The sequence below is a fragment of the Equus asinus genome, chromosome 12, assembly GCF_041296235.1.
Source record: "Equus asinus isolate D_3611 breed Donkey chromosome 12, EquAss-T2T_v2, whole genome shotgun sequence".
Classification (NCBI taxonomy): domain Eukaryota; kingdom Metazoa; phylum Chordata; class Mammalia; order Perissodactyla; family Equidae; genus Equus; species Equus asinus.
Genome location: NC_091801.1, coordinates 32,796,123 through 32,816,899, shown reverse-complemented (window position 1 = coordinate 32,816,899; position 20,777 = coordinate 32,796,123). Strand labels below are relative to the sequence as shown.

General features: G+C 33.6%; 1 protein-coding gene across 3 annotated transcripts in view; it reads left to right on the top strand.

Moving 5' to 3' along the window:
• SNTG1 (syntrophin gamma 1) overlaps window positions 1–20,777 on the top strand; it is an 852,347-nt gene that overhangs the window by 632,527 nt on the left and 199,043 nt on the right. For all 3 annotated transcript variants that reach the window (XM_070481301.1, XM_070481302.1, XM_044744142.2), the window contains 2 exons: window positions 4,665–4,747; window positions 10,800–10,930. In XM_070481301.1, the coding sequence (XP_070337402.1) occupies window positions 4,665–4,747; window positions 10,800–10,930 (214 nt within the window). The remainder of the gene's footprint in view (window positions 1–4,664; window positions 4,748–10,799; window positions 10,931–20,777) is intronic.

Below are 20,777 nucleotides of genomic sequence, written 5' to 3'. Positions count from 1 at the left end.
ACATTTACAACTATTTTCTAACCTATAATTGGAGGCATATATTTATTTTAAAAATGAATATCATATCAAATATATACATTTTGTATCTCTATTAAATTTCATTGATAACATTTGATGACATATCTTCTCTAACTGGAAAATGATATACTTTTATTTGGCTGCTGAACTTGCTAAGCAAGCACGTGCACTTAAGCTGTCCCAATGAGAACAAAGAGATTGAAGGAAGCACCAGTCTATGTGGAAATGTAATAATTTTGACAAGAGCTGCTTAAAATTTTCTGTATTATTTGTATATTTTGAAATTAAATGTACGTTATCTAATTGTTAAAAAGTAAAAGAAGAATATTTTTGTTTGTTTGTTTTTCTTTTCTTTTTATTTTTGAGGAAGATTAGCTCTGAGCTAACATCTGCCACCAATCCTCCTCTTTTTGTTGAGGAAGATTGGCCCTGAGCACGGCTTGATAAGCAGTGCATAAGTCTGTATTCAGGATCCAAACTGTCGAACCCCGGGCCACTGAAGCAGAACATGCAAACTTAACCTCTGCACCACCAGGCCAGCCCCGAAAGAAGCATATTTTTTAACAAGTACAATTTTCATGCAATGCAAATTAAATGCACACACAGTTGTATTGTTTCTGACTAATGCACATGTTTGCTTAATCGACACTCCTTTATATTACAGAATGCTTCCCCTGTGCCTCTTCCCAAGAAATAGCCTAGAAATAGAAACAACCATTGATTTCATTTCTTATCATTATATATTATTTTTGCTTCTTATAGAACTTTTTAGAAGAGTCATACTGTATTTGTTCTTTTATGTTGGCTTCTTTCTTTATGAACTAGCACTTATGTTATATATTTCAGTAGTTGTTCATTTATATTGCTGTTATATTCCATCATATGAACATAGTACAGTTTTTTAATGCCTCATCTTATTGATAGATAAAAGATCTGTTTTCAGTATTTTGCTATTATAAATAAAGCTACTATGAACATTCTTGGGCGAGGCTTTTGGAAGTCTTACAATTTTATGTCACTGCTATAACTACTTAGGAATGGAATTGCTAAGTCACAGGATAAATGTTTAATTAACTTGTTAACAAATTGCCAAAGGTATTTCTAAGGTGGACATATATTTTAAAGACCTCTTGCCATCCACTCCAGCAATGTAAGAGAGTTCTGGTTGCTCTCCATTCATTCCAATATTTAATGGTCAAAGATTTTTTTCAGCCATTCCATTGAGTGTGTAGTGGTATCTTATTGTAGTTTTAATTTGCATTTCCCTAAAGACTAAGGATGATTAGCTCTTTATTATGTGCAGTTTGCATATCTTATTGGCAGTTTGTATATCTTATTTGATAATGTGTCTGCTCAAATTTTGCCCATTTTTCTATTGGTATATCTTTATATTCTCACACTGCAGGAGTTTAAAAATTTATTCTGTATATAAGCCTTTTGTCAGTTATATGTGTTAGAAACACTTTCTCTCAGTTGATGGATATCTATATTTTTTACTAAAGCTGTCTTAGATTTGCAGAAGTTTTTAATTTTGATAAAGTCTAATTTACCACTTTGCTGTTGTTCTTATTATATATGGTTATTGCTTTTTGTATCTTCTCTAAGAAATATTTGTCTACTCCAATGTTGCAAAGAGATTTCCTTACATTTTTCCTAGAAGATTTATGGCATTGGTTTTATGTTTAAATTTATAATCCATCTTATATTAATTACTTTTTTTGTGTCTGAGGTAGGAATCAAAAATCAAGGAATCACTTTATTTCCATTAATTTATGTGTCTATTGTTTCACCAAAAGCATAGTTTTGGTTACTGTAGAATTATAATGCCTCTAAAAAGTCACCTAGGACCGATTCTCCAACTTTGCAATTTTTCAAGAATGTTTGGTTATTCTAGGTTCTTTTCATTACTGCATGCATTTTAGAAATAGCATGTCAATTTCTATTAAAAAAGTATTATTATTTTGAATTGGATTAAAGTGAATTTATAGGCAATGTGGAGAATTAACATTTTAATGACTTTGTCTTTCAATCTATGAACATTATATAAATTTCCATTTATTTATGTTTTATTTTTTCTCAGTAACATTTTTGTGTTTTCAGTGGGAAAGCCTTGCATATTTTTCGTTAAATTTCTTTTCAGCATTTTGTTTTTTCTATGCTATTTTAAACGACATTTTAAAAATTTCATTGTTATCTGTTGCTAGACAATGATAGAAGTACAATTTTTTTATATATGACATATTCTGCAACACAACTTAATTTTATTATTTATCCTAGTAGGATTTTATGTACCTTCTTTAAGTTTTTCTACATACACAATTATGTTATCTGAAAATAAAAAGTTTTGCGTCTTCCTTTCCAGTGTGTATTTCTTTAGTTCCTTTTTCTTATCTGTCACAATGGCTAGGACCTTTAGTAAAATTTTGAATGAAGTATCAAGAGCAGACATTCTTCTGTTGCTTAAGATATTAGGAGAGAAATTTCCAGTCTTTTACCACTAAGTAAGCTATCAGCTATAAGTGTTAACTGCTGCCCTTTATTAGATTGAGGAAGTGCCCTGCCGTTCCTAGGTTACTGACAGTTTTTCTTTTGCTTTTTTTTAATATAAGTTGATGTGTAATTGTCTCAAGTATTTTTTCCCACATCCATTGAAGAATTATATATGTTTTTGCTTTTTTATTTTGTTGATATGGTGAATTTTTAAAAATTGATTTTGAATGCGAAATCGAGCTTGGATTCCTTGGACAAACCCACATGGTCATGAAGTATTATTTTTTTTATTTATTGCTGGTTCCAATTTGCTAATGTATTGCTGAGGCTTTTTTACAATCTATGTTCATGAGGGATATCCATATGTACTTTTCTTTTCTTGCAGTGTGTTAGTGAGATTTTGATATTAGAGTTTTTATGTCTTCATGTAAGTAGTGAAGTGGTAATTCGTCCTCTATTTCCAGAAAGATTTTAATGGTGATAGCACCTTTTTCTTCAGTGATTGAATAAATTCACCAGAGAAGCAATCTGAGCCTAGAAATATAATTTTTATCTTGATAAATTAATCTCTTGAATGGATGTAGAAGTTTTTTGATATTCTCTTTTCTTCTTTTGTAAGTTTTGGTAAAATTTTTTTCAAGGTTTTTTTCCATTTCAACTAAGTGGTCAATTTATTTTCATGAAGTTATCTATCATTTCTTTTTATTATTCTTTTTAATATCTGTTGGCTTGCAGTACTGCCACCTCCTTTATTCCTAATATTAGTAACTTGCATTTTCTCACTCTTACTAAATCACTTTGCTACGGGTTTTATTAATCTTTCCAAATAACTCATTTTTGTCCTCTTTAATTTTGTCTATTTTTTTTTCAATCTCACTGTTTTCCACTTTTATTTTTATTATTTTCTGTCTTCTATTTACTTTGTTTTAATTTGCTCTTCCATTTCTAACTTAAGGTGAAATCATAGTTCATTAACTTTATATCTGTTTTCTTTTTCATGTATATATTTAAATCTTTAAATTTCATTCAATGGATGCTGTCACAGAATTTGACATGTTATGTCTTTATTTTATTTATTTAAAAATAAATATGTTTTAAAGTAACATGTGTTTGCCTTAAAAATAGCATCTCATAAGACCGAAATGCAGATAAACATCAAAAGTAGCTAATACAAAGTATACAATCCTTATGATGTAAAGAATGGAAAAACTATATCCATTTTATATATGTTTTGCTAGTATAGCAAAACAGCCTATTATTCCCTTCTTAGCATCAGGAAAATTACGGAAGTTTAAAGTAATAAAAGAGGAGAGAAAAATCATTTATTTTTTGAGTACATGGGTTAATATGTTAGGAATATTTCCTATGACCTCTAATATTCAAATATAAGTATAATAGTTCAAATAAAAATTGAGACTCAATTACACTAATAGCTCATAATTGTCAACATTAATAACTCCAAAAAAAGTAACCTTTTCAGAAAAAGTAATGAATCAGAAATTAAAAAATATATATTATATTCCTGACTGTAAAGATTACTAAATTGTGAAATTTTAGAAAATCACAAATCTTTAAGAAATGCATTACTCATCTTTAAAACATAGATATTAATGGATTTCTCGTGAGGATGTAATACGAAGTTTTTTAGTTGTAGTTTCACAAAATTAGATAATGTCAATGAGGGTTTTTCCAATTATAGTACATAGCAAGAGCACTTATAAAGACAGAGCACATGCAAATCATTTTGCATCGTGGAAAATTATGGTACCTAAAGATAAGATTTACCAGTAGGTTGTAACACAACATTAAATAGAATTTTGGAGACAAACAAAATCCTACACTACTCTAAGTATGGTTCATAAGTGTAGGCCACTTTGTATAATGAAATGAAACAATGTTTTTTATAAGATTGTGTGTTTTCATTAATTAGGACTTAATTTTATGAAATCAGAGGTAAATATTTGTAGGTCTCTTTTAGGGCCTCACTTTAGTCACTTAGTTTACGTGTAAAACTCTGGCTTTGATGTAAGTGAAATAAAAATTCCTTTTACTACCTAACTGACTTGATGTATACTGAAATATAGAATGTAGAATGCATTGGTCTAGAATCTTCTGGCATTCTAACCAGTGTGGTATTGTGATTTTGTCTCCTGTAGGTGCGCCAAGTGACCAGAGCAGCGGGACATCTTCTCCTCTGTGTGACAGTGGCTTACATCTCAACTACCATCCCAATAATACAGTAAGATGACCATAGTTAAAACTAATTAAGAGATACAAAAAAAGCCCAAGAAAAAAATACATAATTACAGTTTGCAAAAACTGCTATTGAATCTGGTTTTACTGATAGATTTGAAATCCTTGGTTGCTTCATCACTTAAGTATTATGATAAGCAAGGAAGTGAAAAATAAGCAGTTTAGTTATTTTTTTTAAAGTCATTTTCCTCCTTTCAGGTCTGTGTTTAGCTCTTTGTAAGAAATAGAGACTTTTAACTTCATGAGGTCACGCATAACATCATTAATTATTTTGCAACATTGCATATTATATGTAACTTTATGTTCTAAATGATTTGAGATGATTTTTATTTTGCAATTATTTAACTAAAAGTAGCACTTAGTGTGCCAGTTGTTAGGATTTCTTAGCAATCTTCATGTACACTGGGGAATTAGCACAAAGTAAGAAAATCTAACCTACACGTTGTTAAAATGTAATGACCGTTAAACTATGCATATATTTAATAATTGATAAAATTGGCATGTTTGTTTTATATACATTTTATAAAATGTTATTTTTTATTTTCATTTGTATTTTCGAGTAAACAGGTTTTTTTGCTTTCATAAATATTCTTGAAAGTCCTTGCATTTCACCCTTTATAACATTCACACATTCTATAGACTGAACACTTCTCTCTGGCCATAAGTCTAACAGTTATCCCTCGTGCTCACTGACATGAAGAGTAGCAGAGCTGACTTTAACCGGAATTTTATTCTTCTATTCCATCTATCAGGATATATAAGACATACAGGTGCTTCTTCTGATGTGTATGATTCATCCTCCATTTGAAATCCCTGACCTAATTGTGACATTTTACTTCAAACTACTCCTTGTGAACGTCATCCAGCTTGAGTGGCCTTCACTGTACCTAACTATACCAGTAGTGTTCCTCAGCTCAGAGCCTTAGGTCCCCAATTCTTTTATATCTATTATTGGTGGGGTTTTTTTTGCTCCTGAAGAAGAACCCTTGGCAAGACCAAAGGTTATCTCTACATGTGTAAACCAGCCACATCTGGGTGTATTTCATCTGACCTTCTCTTTTGTTTTTGTTGCCAGAGAAATAATTGTCACACTATAGATATTTAAAATGCTGATCTTTAGAAGGTGGCAAGATCTGAGTGACTTAAATATTGATTTCCTAATGAGAAAATAAATGAATATATACATTCCATGCTCCCATCAGTTCCCTTCTCAATTCTACAGATTTCTTACAATCTCCAGCCAAGTCTTTACCTTGTAGTAATTGCTTTCCTCATCTTCTTCCCCTCCAATCTAGATGCTCTTGATACTTTCGATGCCCTTCCAGTCCCCTTCCTTGGGCTAGTGCAACCACCCCAGGTGCTGTGAGTATTTGTTGCCCCCATTCACAGCTGCTCCTTCTTGTAAGGAACCTCTGCCTGGGAATCAGGGCTCACCACTCACCCCCAATGACCTAGAAAGAGGGGTACAAAGGTAGGCCCCTTGCAGGGCCTCAGCAGATGACATGGAGACCTTGCTTCAGGACCTCAGCTCTTTAGTCAGGTTGTTCACTGCCTCATCCACTCTTCCCTCAGTCCTCACAGGTTGCTCCTGAGAACTTTCCCTCCACATATCCCCCACACAAGAATCCCCATCTCAGCTCTGCTCCTAAGACAGGAGGAAGAGCTATTTTGCTTTAGTGTGGCAGAAAGATGCTTGGTAATATTTTATTAATTCCTGTCCCATGCCTTTGGATACCTCTATAATAATGAGATATAGATAAGTCAGAGTGGATGGCCTATGGGTAAGAATCATTCTGGTTTGTTTTTAACTCATTCCATTGGCATACACAAAAAATCCTATAGAATTAATTTTATTAATTGTGCCTGTATATGGTTGCATGATACAAAGTCTTCCTTTAGAAAGCTATAATTAGAGCAAGAAAATCACTCAGTAATTCTATAACAAGAGTGTACCAAATCATTTGTCATAAATATTTCTTACTAGAGTCGTGTATTTCCATTTTTAAGAGGCAAATTTTATTTTTATTTTTAGCCTTGGGATTGAACATTATTTTGACATAGCTGAAGATCTTTAAGTGTAAGAAAATTAATGGTACTTCTCATGATGCTTTAGAGAATAAAATAAAAATCAAGGCTTATGTAAATTCAAATAAAGTATATTAAAAATAAAGACAATAAACTCAATGTATTTCAATTAAATGAATATTTACTGAGAATCTATTCCATGGAAACACTCTTCTAGGTACTAAGGGGAGAAGCTAATTATGGTCCCTGACCCAAAAAGTTTAAAATCCAGATCTTTACACAAATGCATAAAATTAACTGAAAGATAAGCAGAAAAAGAACAATGGATATTAGCATTCGAGACTTTAAATATCAACTTAATTGGCCTCAACAAAAATTGAGAGACTACGAACCAAATATGTGCTCTGTTTCCCACCTGGGAATTAGGCTTCAAGCCTGATGAGATCATGCAGACTTGCCCAGCTGGTGCCGCCTATGTTTCTGTTCATGCCTTAAATAGGCTTTGATGCAGGAGTGGAGAGTAAAGGACATTTCTACTCAGAGGTTTATAAAATTAGGAGCAGTCTGACATATCACTAAACAACAATGAATAGTGGAAATTTGGAAGGAAGTGTGCATTGTGAAGCCTATTTTCCACAGAATGTGTACATGTTATAGACAATCTCCTTAAGAGAAACATTCAGTTTTCTGATGTGTCTAAATCCTCAATTCTATCCTGGGACCAGGTAACTCCATGTTAAATCCCTATGCCTTAATTTTCAGAGAATAATTAGAGCATTAATCAAAGCAAATTTTGAGTAAGAAGGTGCCATTCTAGTTTTCTGAAACATCCTTAATGTATTTTAAGGCATCATTTTAAGCAAATAGGAAAATAGCACCTTATATCACCTTACATCACTCCACCGTCTTACATAAAAAACATGGTCTAGTCCTTCTAAGGACTTGAGGTCACCAATTTTAGGATACATGAGAATCACCTGGTTTGCCAGCCGAGGTGGAGAAGAGGAATTGCTTTGTGCCCACCAGGAGACTTAAATTCAGGTAATTAGCTAACCAGGTTCTGAGAAATATTTTTCTTAGCTATATACCTTTAATGAATCCTTTCTGTGCCAACTCCTTAACAAAATCTGGATCAACATTTTGCCCTGTATGCAATTCTATTTGGGTAGATAATTGTTCTTCATGCTATTGTGTGGCAAGGTACCTTGAAATGTGCTACATTTTGAGAAAAGAGTCTATTTTATGTATTTATTTTTTGAGGAAGATTAGCCCTGAGCTAACTGCTACCAATCCTCCTCTTTTTGCTGAGGAAGACTGGCACTGAGCTAACATCCATGCCCATCTTCCTCTACTTTACACGTGGAACGCCTACCACAGCATGGCTTTTGCTAAGTGGTGCCATGTCTGCACCCCGGATCCAAACCAGTGAACCCCAGGCTGCTGAGAAGTGGAATGTGTGAACTTAACCACAGCACCACCGTGCCGGCCCCAAAGGGGTCTATTTTAAAGCAGACTATGTAAATGCCACTTTTCCCATTCACACTATTAATATTATAGGAAACAATATTCTTGATGAATAAAGCTCTTGAAAAGTAGTTATGGGCCTTAAGACCATAAAAATCATAATGTTTTGGATCGTTTTTATACAATTAAAACTAATTCTAAGACTACTGCTACAGAAAAAGACAAAAGCAAATTTATATTCTCTTTTCATAATTAAAATAAATAAGGATAAATAATCTTCGAAGAACATTAGCTATTCCACTATAAATAACAGATTTGTAAAATGAAATACATTAACCCTTATTAGTTTAATAGCTGAAGTGGGACTTATATTTTTTATAAGGAGGAAACATAAAAGGAAGTGAGGTATTTATAACTTTGGTATGTAAAGGCATCAGGTTGAGATGCTACATCATAGACGTGTCAAAGATCACATGTATTTTCATATCTTCCAATCCATGAAGTCTATAAAATGTAATTTATAAAACTAATGATACTCGTCTATTGGTGAAGGGAGCTATTTGTACTTTTCATGAAAGACGAGGAACTGTCTTTAAATAATTTGCCTAAATTATGTAGCAAAATTGTGAAATAATCAAGACAAAAATCTGAATTATTCTTTCCATCATTTCACCTTTGATTGTAAATGTGAAATGTGCTATGATAGTGTGTTGGCTCAGGAATCAGAAAGATGTAGGTCTGAGTAAATCCCGGCACTGCCATTTTCTGGCTGGATGACTAGGGTAGATTATTTACTGTAAAACTTCTCAGGATTGAGCCATGTGCACTAATGTCCTTTGAGAGTGTTTCATCCATATGCTATATGGGCTTAGCTATAGAGCAGTTTGGTGCCACATGGGACCCTGATTAACCCTATGGTCAGTTCTGGCCTGGCCACAGAAACTTAGTCTGTTTACCCTAGTGTGTCACATAGGGTTATTATTTCAAGTGCCTTATGCAGAAAAGATGGGTAAGCAATAATTTAATGCTTCTAGAAAAGCTTTAGGTTTTGCCTTGGTAACAAGAGCCTTGTGATAGCCTTATCTTTGGAGATAGGCACGGTAAGACATACAGAGTTGAAATAACCTGTCCCTAGGTTAAAGGCCTAGTCAGTTGGGAAATTGTGATTTTGAACCCAGGTGGTCTGATTCTGATTCAGAGCCTGAGCTTTCACTACCCTGTTGTCCTGCCACCTAATTGACCCCTGTGTCATATGCTGACCATCTATAACATCTGACAGCAAGGCCAGGAGAGCAACATGAAACCTAGGTTTGTGCCCTTGCAATTACCCGATAAACATTAAAAGCAACTGTCTTGCATCAAAGGATAGGTGTCTGAGAGAATATTTACCAACCAGTAAGGGGCCCCTCACTGCATGATCTTAGCCAGTTCACCTTCGCTGTATTCTAAACTGCTGTAAGGATTTAATAGATTTTTATTGGCACAGTTGGTGACAATTAACATGATAATGCCAAAGAACACTCAACCTTGAGTGAAAACAATGGAAGGTTTTTGCTCCTAAGCAATTTTGAAGAAATTGAAACCTGAAAGAAAAGGTTAACAATATTTAGACTAACAAAGTTTCAACATCAAGACTTAAATAGAATCTTCTTCTAACATCATCACTCAAAAATTATAGAATCTATAGAATAGAAAGAAATCAGTGTCGGTAGCTCCCTGATCAAATTGAGACTTTGCCCCTACAGCTGATGCCAATTTAAATATCAACATTATCCCATGTACTAGTGCTAGGAAGGAATTTTAGCAATGAAGCTGACACGATGAAAGAAACATAAATCAACATCAAGTGAAAAGCTCAAATTTTATTCAAATATATGTCTGTTCTATACATACATAAAAAACCCAAACTTCTAATGAAACTTAAAATACATGTAATTTTAAACCAGCAGAAGTTGACTGAACATGACATTAAGACAATATAAGAAAATACAAACATTTTATAAACATGAAGTTAAAACGATGGACAAAGATTTACTTGAGTAGTTTTAAAAAGTTGTTTTATAAGTGCATTCATTCTATTCAAAAATATTTACTACTAATTGATAATTCACAGGACTTATAATAATCTCTAGCACCTGGGAGATACTCAGAAAGTATTGGCTAATTGAATGAACTACAACTTATTTTTATTTTTGTTACCTACTAGCAATTCAGTGTTCATTACAATTACAGTTTTGCCCCATCTTTCCCCTTCTTGAATGAATTCAGCTCTGCACACTTCTGTTTTTTTCTTCCTTCTCCCTGCTCCATTTTTTTCATATGATTTACTAACATTCTCAATTTCAATGATTTCCTCTTCAATTTCTTATTAGAATTCCATTAATGAAGAAGTTAAAGAATACAACTTTACTGTCAATGAATGTGGATTTTTTCTTGTGGTACTCTGTTCATTATTTAGGGGAAAAAATATTCCCCAAATGAAAAGGGTTTGTGACACACAAACTCAAAACACGGAAATGAGCAACACTGAATGTTTCTGTTCTTTTCAGGACACATTATCATGTTCTTCATGGCCCACCTCTCCAGGCTTGAGATGGGAAAAGCGATGGTGTGATCTTAGACTGATCCCTCTACTTCATTCACGTTTCTCTCAGTATGTGCCTGGGACAGATTTGAGTCGGTGAGTTCATGTTAGTGAGTTCTGATTTCCGGTTGATTGAAAATGAGACCTGTAGTCAAACTTTTAACATAATATGCCTTATAATTCTTATTTTCAGCATTTTTCTAATAGTAGGAAGAAGAACTAAAAGAATAGTATAATGACAGTAAAACAGGAATCAGAATCTAGTGATAAAAAACTAAGTTAAAACTCTGATTCTACTACTAACTTACTGTAATGAATTCAGGGTCTTTAATAGACATAGTTTCATTGTTTTTTTGTATTTCTTCTTGTGCTAGTTTTAGTAAGCTGTTTCTTTCTTTCTCAAGATAATTGTATAGTCCATTTAAGGAGTAAATTTATTTTCATGTAGTTTATCATACTCCCATATTATTATCTTTTGAAATAGGTGTGGGATCACTAGTAATGTCCTCCTTTTCTTTCTTTCTTTCTTTTTGTTTTCTGGTGAGCTAACATCTGTTGCCAATCTTCCTTTATTTTATATTTGGGATTCTGCCACAGTGTAGGTTGCTGAGTGGTGTGTAGGTCTGTGCCTGGGATCCAAATCTGTGAACCCCGGGCCACTGAAGCAGACTGTGTAAACTTAACCACTACACCACTGGCCTGGCCCCCTCCTTTTCATTCTTGAAATTTGTTTTTTCTCTTTTTATCTGAGTTTTGCTAGAGGGTTGTAAATTTATTTTTTTAAAGGTCTAGTTTTTAATTAATTAATTTTTTAAAAGGAGTAATTTTGGGCTTTGTCGCCGCTCTTCATTATATGTATATATTGTAAATTATGAGTTTCTGCTTCTTTCTTGTCTCCATTCCTTAATGTCTTTGACTTGATGTTTTTGTTCTTATAGTTTCTTGAGGTAGAAGTTCTATGGGTCCAGAAACTTTATTGTAAAACATGGTATTGTAAATATTTTAGACTCTAATGTCTTTGTCACAACTATTGGACTCTGTCTTTGTATCATGAAAACAGCTACAGACAATATATAAATGAATGGGCATGGTTCTGTTCCAATAAAACTTTATTTATAATAACAGGTGGCAGGCTAGATTTAGCTCATGTGTCATAGTTTGCCAACCCCTCGTTTAGTCACTAATTTTTCAGACTTTCTTTCCTACTCTATGTAGTTAGAGCTACACATTTCCATCAAAGCCTACTTTAGCTATACCCACAAATTTTAACATTACATCTTGGTTTATTTATAGTGTTTTTGAGTATATCATTTTGTATAGTTTTTTGAGTGGTTGCTCTAGGTACTACAATATGCATACATATCTTATCACACTACTGGTATTGACAATTTACCACTTTGAATGAAGTCTAGAAAAATTACTTTTGTGTAGGTCCCTTTATCATCTCCACTTTGTAAGTGTAATTATCTTAATTTCTTATGCATACATCAAGCACTGTATTAGGTGGTATTATGCTTCTTCCTTTAGTCATTAAAATGATTTAAAAAATTTGTGGAAACAAGGATAATCTATTATATTTAGCCCAATGTTTATCCACTCCAGTGTTCTTCTTTCTTTCTGAAGTTCCAAACCTTCTGTTAACATTTCCTTTGTGTGTAGAGAAATTAATTTTAGCCATTCTTTAAAGGTGGATTTGATAGCATCAAATTCTCTTAATTTTCCTTTGCCTGAGAATATCTTTATTTTACTCTTATTCCCAAGGATAGTTTTCCTGGATATAGAATTTGGAGTTGACAATTCTTTTTCTTTTAGCTCCTGGAAAATATTGTGCCACTGCCTTTGGGCCTCCATGGTCTTTCAAATTGATGTTCCCTATGTATAATATATTCTTTCTACCTTGTTTTTTTCTTTTTTTTAAATTTTCTGAAGTCAATTATGATGTCTCTTAGCACTGATTTCTTTGGGTTTATTCTATCTGGAATTCACTCATCTCCTTAAATCTGTACATTTATGACTTTCTCCAAATTGTGGAATTTTTTGGACATTACTTCTTCAAATACTTTGTCAGTCCCCCTCTCTCGTCTCTCCTTCTGGCACTTTGTTGATACACGTTAGTTCTTTTATTATTGTTCCACAGATCCCTGAAAATGTATTCTTTTTTTTTTCAATCAGTTTTCTTTCTATTATACAAACTCAGTAAATTCTATCGATCTGTCTTCAAGTTCTCTGATTCTATCCTGTCATTTCCACTCTGCCATTGAGCCCAATCAGCATGATTTTATTGTTTTGTTGATGTGTTTTTCAGGTCCATCATGGCCACTGGGTACTCTCTTATAACTTATATATATTTTTTGGCTGAAATTTTCTGTTTTTTTTATTCATTCCAAGAGCATTTGTAATTGTTTGTTGAAGTATTTTTATGATGGTTGCTTTAAAATCCTTGTCAAATAATTTCAACATCTCATTTATCTAGGTATTTGTGTCTTTGGATTGCCTCTTCTCATTCAAGTTGTGATTTTCCTGGCTTTGGTAAAACAAGTTATTTTTTAAAACTTTCGTCTTGAACTTTTTGGATTGTAAATTTTGAGAGTGTTGATTCTATTCAATCTTCTTTTCATAGAGAATCCCTTTGTTGAGGTATAGTATGAGGGCTAGATGAGTGTGTATGCTAAGTTCCTTGCTGAAACCATCCCAGCAACAGGGAAATGCTGACACTGACTGCATCGTTGAAGATATTTGAGATCTAAGTTTGGCATAGCACTCAGCCCTGTTGACCAAACCCTAGTGAAAGAAAGACACCAACTTGATTCCTCATTGCCTTTGAGTGAGGTGTCAGCTCAGTTCCTTGCTTGGCCCTGCTGCCACATGGGAGGGTAAATGGGCAGGGCCAATGCACATTTCTTTGTTGCTACAGGATGGTAGTAGAAGCTCAGCTCTCCAGGGAACCCTTCTGACAAAGGGGAGGGTATGAAAAGAAAGCTGAGACAACCAGCCCCTCCTCACTCTACCTCAGTGATGACAGGTCAGAGTTGAGGCTGAGCTCCCTGCTGAGCCATAGTGGTCAGTATGGAAGGGGACACAGAATACTGACTAGCCCCATCTCATACCATCTCACCCAGTATAATTGCTACATAGTGGGTACAGAAGTTCAAGTTCCCACTGGACCCCACTGACACTAACCTGGGGGAGAATTGAAATGCTGCCTGCTTCTTCCAAGTGGAGGATGGAAGATCAGCTTCCTTCTTGGCCTCTTGAACATCACCAGGTGGAGGAATCAGAGGATGGATGGAAGAACAGTTCTCTGAGGGGTCCCATGGAAACCTGGGGGGAAGGGCAGTGGTTCCATTGATGTTTGACTAATTTGAGCAAGTTGCCAAAAAGGTTTAATGCTTTCAGCCCACTCATTTCCTAGCCCTTTAATTAGGGAGAACAGACTTTCCTCAGAGCCTTTTTCTGACCTGCTGTTGGTGATTCTGGGTTGGAGGCTTCTAGACCATCCTGTCTACAGACAATATATGGGAGGCAATAAGGAAACACAGGGGACTTAGTATCTTGTCATTCCTCAAGTCCCAAGTTCCCTAGGCAATCAGCTTTATCCTTTCACCTTTCAGGGACTGGTTTTACTTGCTGTTTGGTTATGCCCAAGGTTCTTTAATAGTATTAGGGAGCCCTCTTGGGAGGAATGGGTCTACTCTTGCTTGGCCAGGACTGGATGTCCACAAGTATTGATATTTATGTTCTTTCTTATTATCCATTTAATGATATTTTCTAATTTTTGTTATAATTGCCTCTTTGACTCATGGATTATTTAAAAGTATATTGCAAAATTTTAAAATATTTTGGAATTTTTAAGTTATCTTCCATATTGCTTTCTAGTATAATTTCATACTGAATGAGTTCAACCCTTTGATATTTGTTGAGACTTGATTTCACTCAGTGTATGAATAATTTTGGAAAATGTTTCATATGCACTTCAAAGAATGTGTGTTGTCATTTTCTTTAGTGCAGTGTTCTGCTTATTTCAAGTGGGTCATTTTTGCTCATTAGTGATTCTGATCCTCTATATCAATAATGATGTTTTTGTGTGTTTATTGTATCAGATATTGAGAGAGATGAATTGAAGTCTCCTACTATCATGGTGGCTTTGTGTATTTCTCCTTTTGGTTGTGTCAATACTGTTTAATTCTATGTTATTATATACAAGCAAATTTAGAATTTTTATAACTTCCTCATGTATGGTCCTTTTGTTGATATGAAATGCCCTATGTCTCTGGAATTGTTTTTTGCCTTCAAGAATTACACTACATATCTATTGGCTAATATTTACATTGTATATTCTTTTATCCATTTCTTCCAACTTTTCTTGGTCCTACTCTGTAAAAATATCTCTTCTAATCTGTATATATTTTGTCTTTTTTTTGGTCCAAAGTAAAAATCTTAGTCTTTTAACTGGATTATTTAGTCTAGTTACTTTTAATGTAATTACTGTTATATCTGGGATTATATCTACAAGTTCAGTATTTGTCTTCTGTTCAACACTCTAGATTTTGTTTTTTCTAATGAAGTAGTTTATCTTGAGGTAATCATAGATTCATATGCAGTTGTAAGAAATAATACAGAGATTTTGTTTACCCATTTCCCAATTGGTAACAACTTGCAAAAATATAGCACAATACCATATTCAGGACATTGACATTGTAAAAACCATCACTCTTTCAGATATTCACATGTGTGAGTGCATGTATGTGTGTGTTTAGTTCTATAGAATTTTATCACATGTTCACGTTCCTGTAGCCACCTACACAGTATAGAACAGTTCCATCACTGCAGAAATACTCCTGTTGCCCTTATATAACCATGCCAGCATCCCTCCTCCCCTAGCACACCCCTAACCTCTGACAACTTGCTCACCTGTTTTTCATCTCTAATATTTTGTTATTTTAATAACACTGTGTAAATGGAATCCTACATTATGTAACCTTATTGGATTGAATTTTCTCACTCAGCACATTTCTCTGGTAATTATTCCAAGTAGTTGCATTTTTCAATTGTTCATTTCTTTTTATTTCTGATAGTATTCCATGGTATGGATGTACCACATATTAAAAATTTACCCCTTAAAGGACATCTGGGTTGTGCCAATTTTGGACTATTCTAGATACATATGCTATGAACATTTGTATATATTTTTTGTGTGTGAACATACTTTTTCATTTCTTTGGGTAAATATTCGAGAGCTCAATTACTGAATTGTATGATAATAGCATATTTAGTTTATTAAGAAACAGGCCCATAGTTTTTTTAAAGTGGCTTTACAATTTTATGTTCCCACCAGCAGTGTATGAGTGATCCATTTTCTCTACATCTTGCCAGGTTTTGGTGTTGTTGCTATCTTTTACATCTGATACATATGTAGTGATATATCATTGTGACCTGAATTTGCATTTCCTAATGATGTTGAATGTCTTTTCATGTGCTTATTTGTCAACTGAAATCTTCTATGCAAGAAAAAAGTTCTTTGTCTCAACACACTAGTTTTTGTATTCTATTTTATCTTTTTTTAACTTTTTTGCAATAATTAAGCATTTCTATTGTTTAATATTCTCTCTATTATGTGTATACATATATATATGTATCCTTTTATTTTGTTCTAGTTATTGCCTAAACATTACACCATATGTCTTAGTCCTTTCAGGCTGCTATAACAAAATACCACAGACTATGTGGCTTATAAAGAACAGAAATTTATTTCTCACAGTTCTGGATGCAGGAAGTCCAAGATAAAGGCACCAGCATGGTCAAGTTCTCTGATGAAGGCTGTCTTCCCGGCTTATATCTGACGTCTTCTCTATGTTCTCACATGGTTGAAGGGGCTAGGGATCTCTTTGGAGCCTCTTGTATAAGACACTAATCCCATTCATGAGGGCTCCACCATCATTGCTTAGGCATCTCCCAATGGCTCCACCTGTTAATACTACCACATTGGCCATTAGAATTTTGTCATATAAATTTGGAGGGAGGCACAAACATGGTACTATATACATGATTTATTTGCATTTAATACAATTTATTAATTTTCCTCTTTCAGAAAATGGTAGAAACTTAGAATACTTTAATTAACTACTTTATTCCTTTCCTGTCTTTGGGAATATTTCTGATATAATTTTAATTATATATGTATTTTAAATGCCTCAAGGTATGTTATTATTTTCACATAAGTAGTTATTCAAATGTGTCTTGCCTTTAATCTTTCTGTTTCTCTTCATTTATTTCCTTTGGTTCTATTTTTGTTCTCCCTTAATAACTCTCAATATTTTTATTAATGGTATTTTTAAAAATGTGTATATTTGTTTTATTTTGTTTTGTTCTTACTTTAAAAATATTTTATACAGATACACGATGCAGAAGCATTTAGCTAAAACAGTTTATGAGAAAAAAGAAATTGGATGAGTTCAAATGACTCCTTACATTTTTATTTTCATGGTACCTCAGCACATCAACAGCTTTTAGCAATTGAATTAATTGCACTTAATAAATATTATAGTAATAAGCAGTTATAAACATAGCACTATTCAGAGCAGATTGTACAGCAATTCAGATTCAAGAGCTAATTTATTGTTCACTCATCACTTAATAAATGTTGCTTTAATGTCTGTAAGTGGGAGGTGTTGTGTTTGGTTCTTTCCCTGAAAGAGCTTACAAGCAAGGACAATTGAAACAGTAAATGGAAAAGAAAAAAAGAAAGGATAAATTACTGGCCCATGATGACAAGTATAGAAAATTATTTAGCTTGGTTCAAAACCTATGATATTATTTGTTGGTTGCTTTTGCCAAGGCCCATCATTTTAAATTCAATGATATAATACTTCTCATATTTAATTGCAACAAAGTTGTGTTGCTGTCATATACTATTGTGTAGATGTGAATTAAAACATCACAATGTTTTTTATCTGTGATAAAACAGTTTATGTTCATCATATAGTAATGACCCTGTCTTAGAAATATATGTTTGATTTCAATTCTGAAGTGTCATATATTGCAAAACATTGCATCATCAGGGTATCAGAACAGAAAGTAGAGGTTGCAGGAACTTTCGCTGTTCTTTTAATCTCTAAGATTTGTTTTCGTATGTGAAAAATTATATATTGAATATATAAATGTTATATGTATAATATGGTATAATATTTCTATTTGGATTTTGGAAACATAGTATTTAACTCTGTACATTCAGTACTTAGCATGCTTTATGCCTCAAAAGCACTAAATAAATGTTTATTCAATGAGTTTTAATAAGGAAGAATTCCATCTCTCAGTTTGTTTTTTGAATAGGAGTATCATCTACTGCATGCTCCTTAAACATTATGAAAATCAGTAGCACTGAAATGAAGTCTACAGTTTTGCACTATTATTTTTAGAAAATTCCAATGACAGCAGAATTTCTAGTGCCCTTCTAAGAGTGCTCAGTCTTTTTCTTCTGAAGTGAAGATTTTTGAGATGATGCCATACTGGGCACCTATGGATGAAGTTTAGTATCTGAACAATAAGCTAGGATGGTGATAGTGCTTCCAATAATGCAAGAATCTTATCAAATGATTTCTAATAATACCACCAAATAAGAATCTGTTTCATAATAAACACTTAATTCACAGTTGTTCACTGAAAGGTGGGACTTTTAAGAATGTATATTTTAGGGAATCTGAGAAGGAAACAACCAGTGAACATATAAAATAGAAAAATACAGGGAGGAAAAAAGAACTAACTACAATATTATAATATCACAGCATATATTGTGAACAGGATTTTAAGGAGAAGAAAGTGTCAACTACAGAAAATAAATACTGAAAGGACTGAGAAACAGTAATTAATTTTGAGGTGACTTTGGGTAAATAATTGGTGGAGTGAATTGGATTGAAAAATAGTTTGTTATAAGAAGGATATTGATGGTAAAGAAAGGGAAACGATGTGTAAGGATATGCTATTCATAATGTGATGTGGGATTAAAGGGGGATACAAAATCTGAGGCATATCATGGTCATGGTTACTGATTGAGGAGAACGACTCAATACTAAAGAGGCTGGAAGAAAAACAGAGTCCCTGTTTTGGTATACTGCTACTCTTGCTGTTCCATCGCTCTTTTGTTATATGTGGTCCTATACATGTGGATCCAGAGTGAATCAACGGATTGAGTTTTTTACACTTTCACAGATAGGCCAGCAGGTGCACTACGTAAACCAGGAATAATTGATGACTTTCAAAAAATATTCAACTAAATAACATTAAGATGCTACTTGATTTCACCTACTCCATGAGCCGTACAAGTGTCCCTTTGTCTAGTACAATCTTCATAAATACTCCACTTCTTCACGTGTTCTTATAGAATTGTACTGTGAACTTGAGGAAGAAAGTGCCATAACTCTCTTAAGGTATATAATGCTTCTCTCTGGAAAAGATCAAAATTCCTTTGGACAACTCTACATCAACTTTGCATAGTTTTTTCAACCTGTAGAAAATTATCGCATCAAAAACTCTCTACTTGTTTCATTTCTCAAGTTTGTGACATACTTCTTCAATGATATAAGTCTACCAATTGCATTTTAATATTTTTCATAGCCAAAGAAAGAGTCCCAGGGAACTTGAGTATCTCTGGGAAATTGACAAAATCAGTAAGGAATTACCATTGAAAGAGCATATTCCAGATAGCTTTAGGGTAAGATGAAAGATTTGTGATTGATAAAATGAAAGGATGTATACTTCTAAAGCCCATAAAATTATAAGAAAAAATAGGATAAAGACATACAATATGGTGCTTCTACTGGCTAGACACTTGATATTCAAGAGTTGGAAGGCAAGGCTATCTTCTCGGAAGGACATAAAGCTAGGCAGGATTCAGGAATTGAAGGAAAGATAAACTATGGAAGAGATGTTATGAGGAATAGGATTATCCAGTCACAAGAAATAAATAAAATGACTACTAGGTAGGCAGGAGAAACTGCAAGATATATAATGTTGACTGCTGTGAGGGTAGAAAGATAACAAAGGAGATAAAAGGAACTAAGTTAACTGATTCCCAAAGACCAATTACATTGGAACTCTTTTGCACAAATTATTACTTTTCCCGTGGAATCTTGACACTTTAAGCAGAAAAGGCTATAAATTTACCTAAATTGAAGTTATTGAGAGCTGGGAATTAGTAAAGTAGAAACAGCCAGAGGTCAAAATGAGAGAAAATTTTAGGGTGGGGAAAAAACCACATAATTGATATGGATGAACAGGGAGCTCAGTCTAGGGAGGAACACAGATATATCCTGAATAGATTTATGGAGAAGGACAATTGGAAGGGGTAAAAAAAAACAAAAAAGAAAAAGTTAATTATGCAATGATGGAAAGGAAGAGATTATGGTCAAAGAACAGAAATGTCGGAATTTAAGTCTGATAGTCGAACTGTCTTCAATGACAAGCAGATCTCAAATTATCAAAAGCAGTGGATTGTTAAAATAAAATGGGGATGGATATTTTTGCACTGACCAATTAAACACTCAGGGCACTAGCACTGTGCCAGTACTATGAGCAATGGAAAGTAACACACAGAGACCCTTTTTCATGGAGGCAGTCTACTAAGAAAGAATGATATGTAGCAAATACCACAGAGAACAAGTATTACAGTAAAGGAAGTAGGAAGACTGGGAGCACTCAGGTGGGAAGGATTCCCTCCAAATACATGGGTTATAGAAAACATCATGGAATAGGTGGCATCTAAATTACCTTTTTAAAATTTGAGTTGGATTTTGACAGGTAAAAATAATACAGCATTTTTAACAGATTTTCAGGTTTTAAGAAGCCTAGTCCATAGTCTTCAAAATACAATTTGACGGAACATTCATCAAGATAGACCATGTTCTAGGCCATAAAACACACTGTAAAGATTTTAAAAGAATAGAACTCA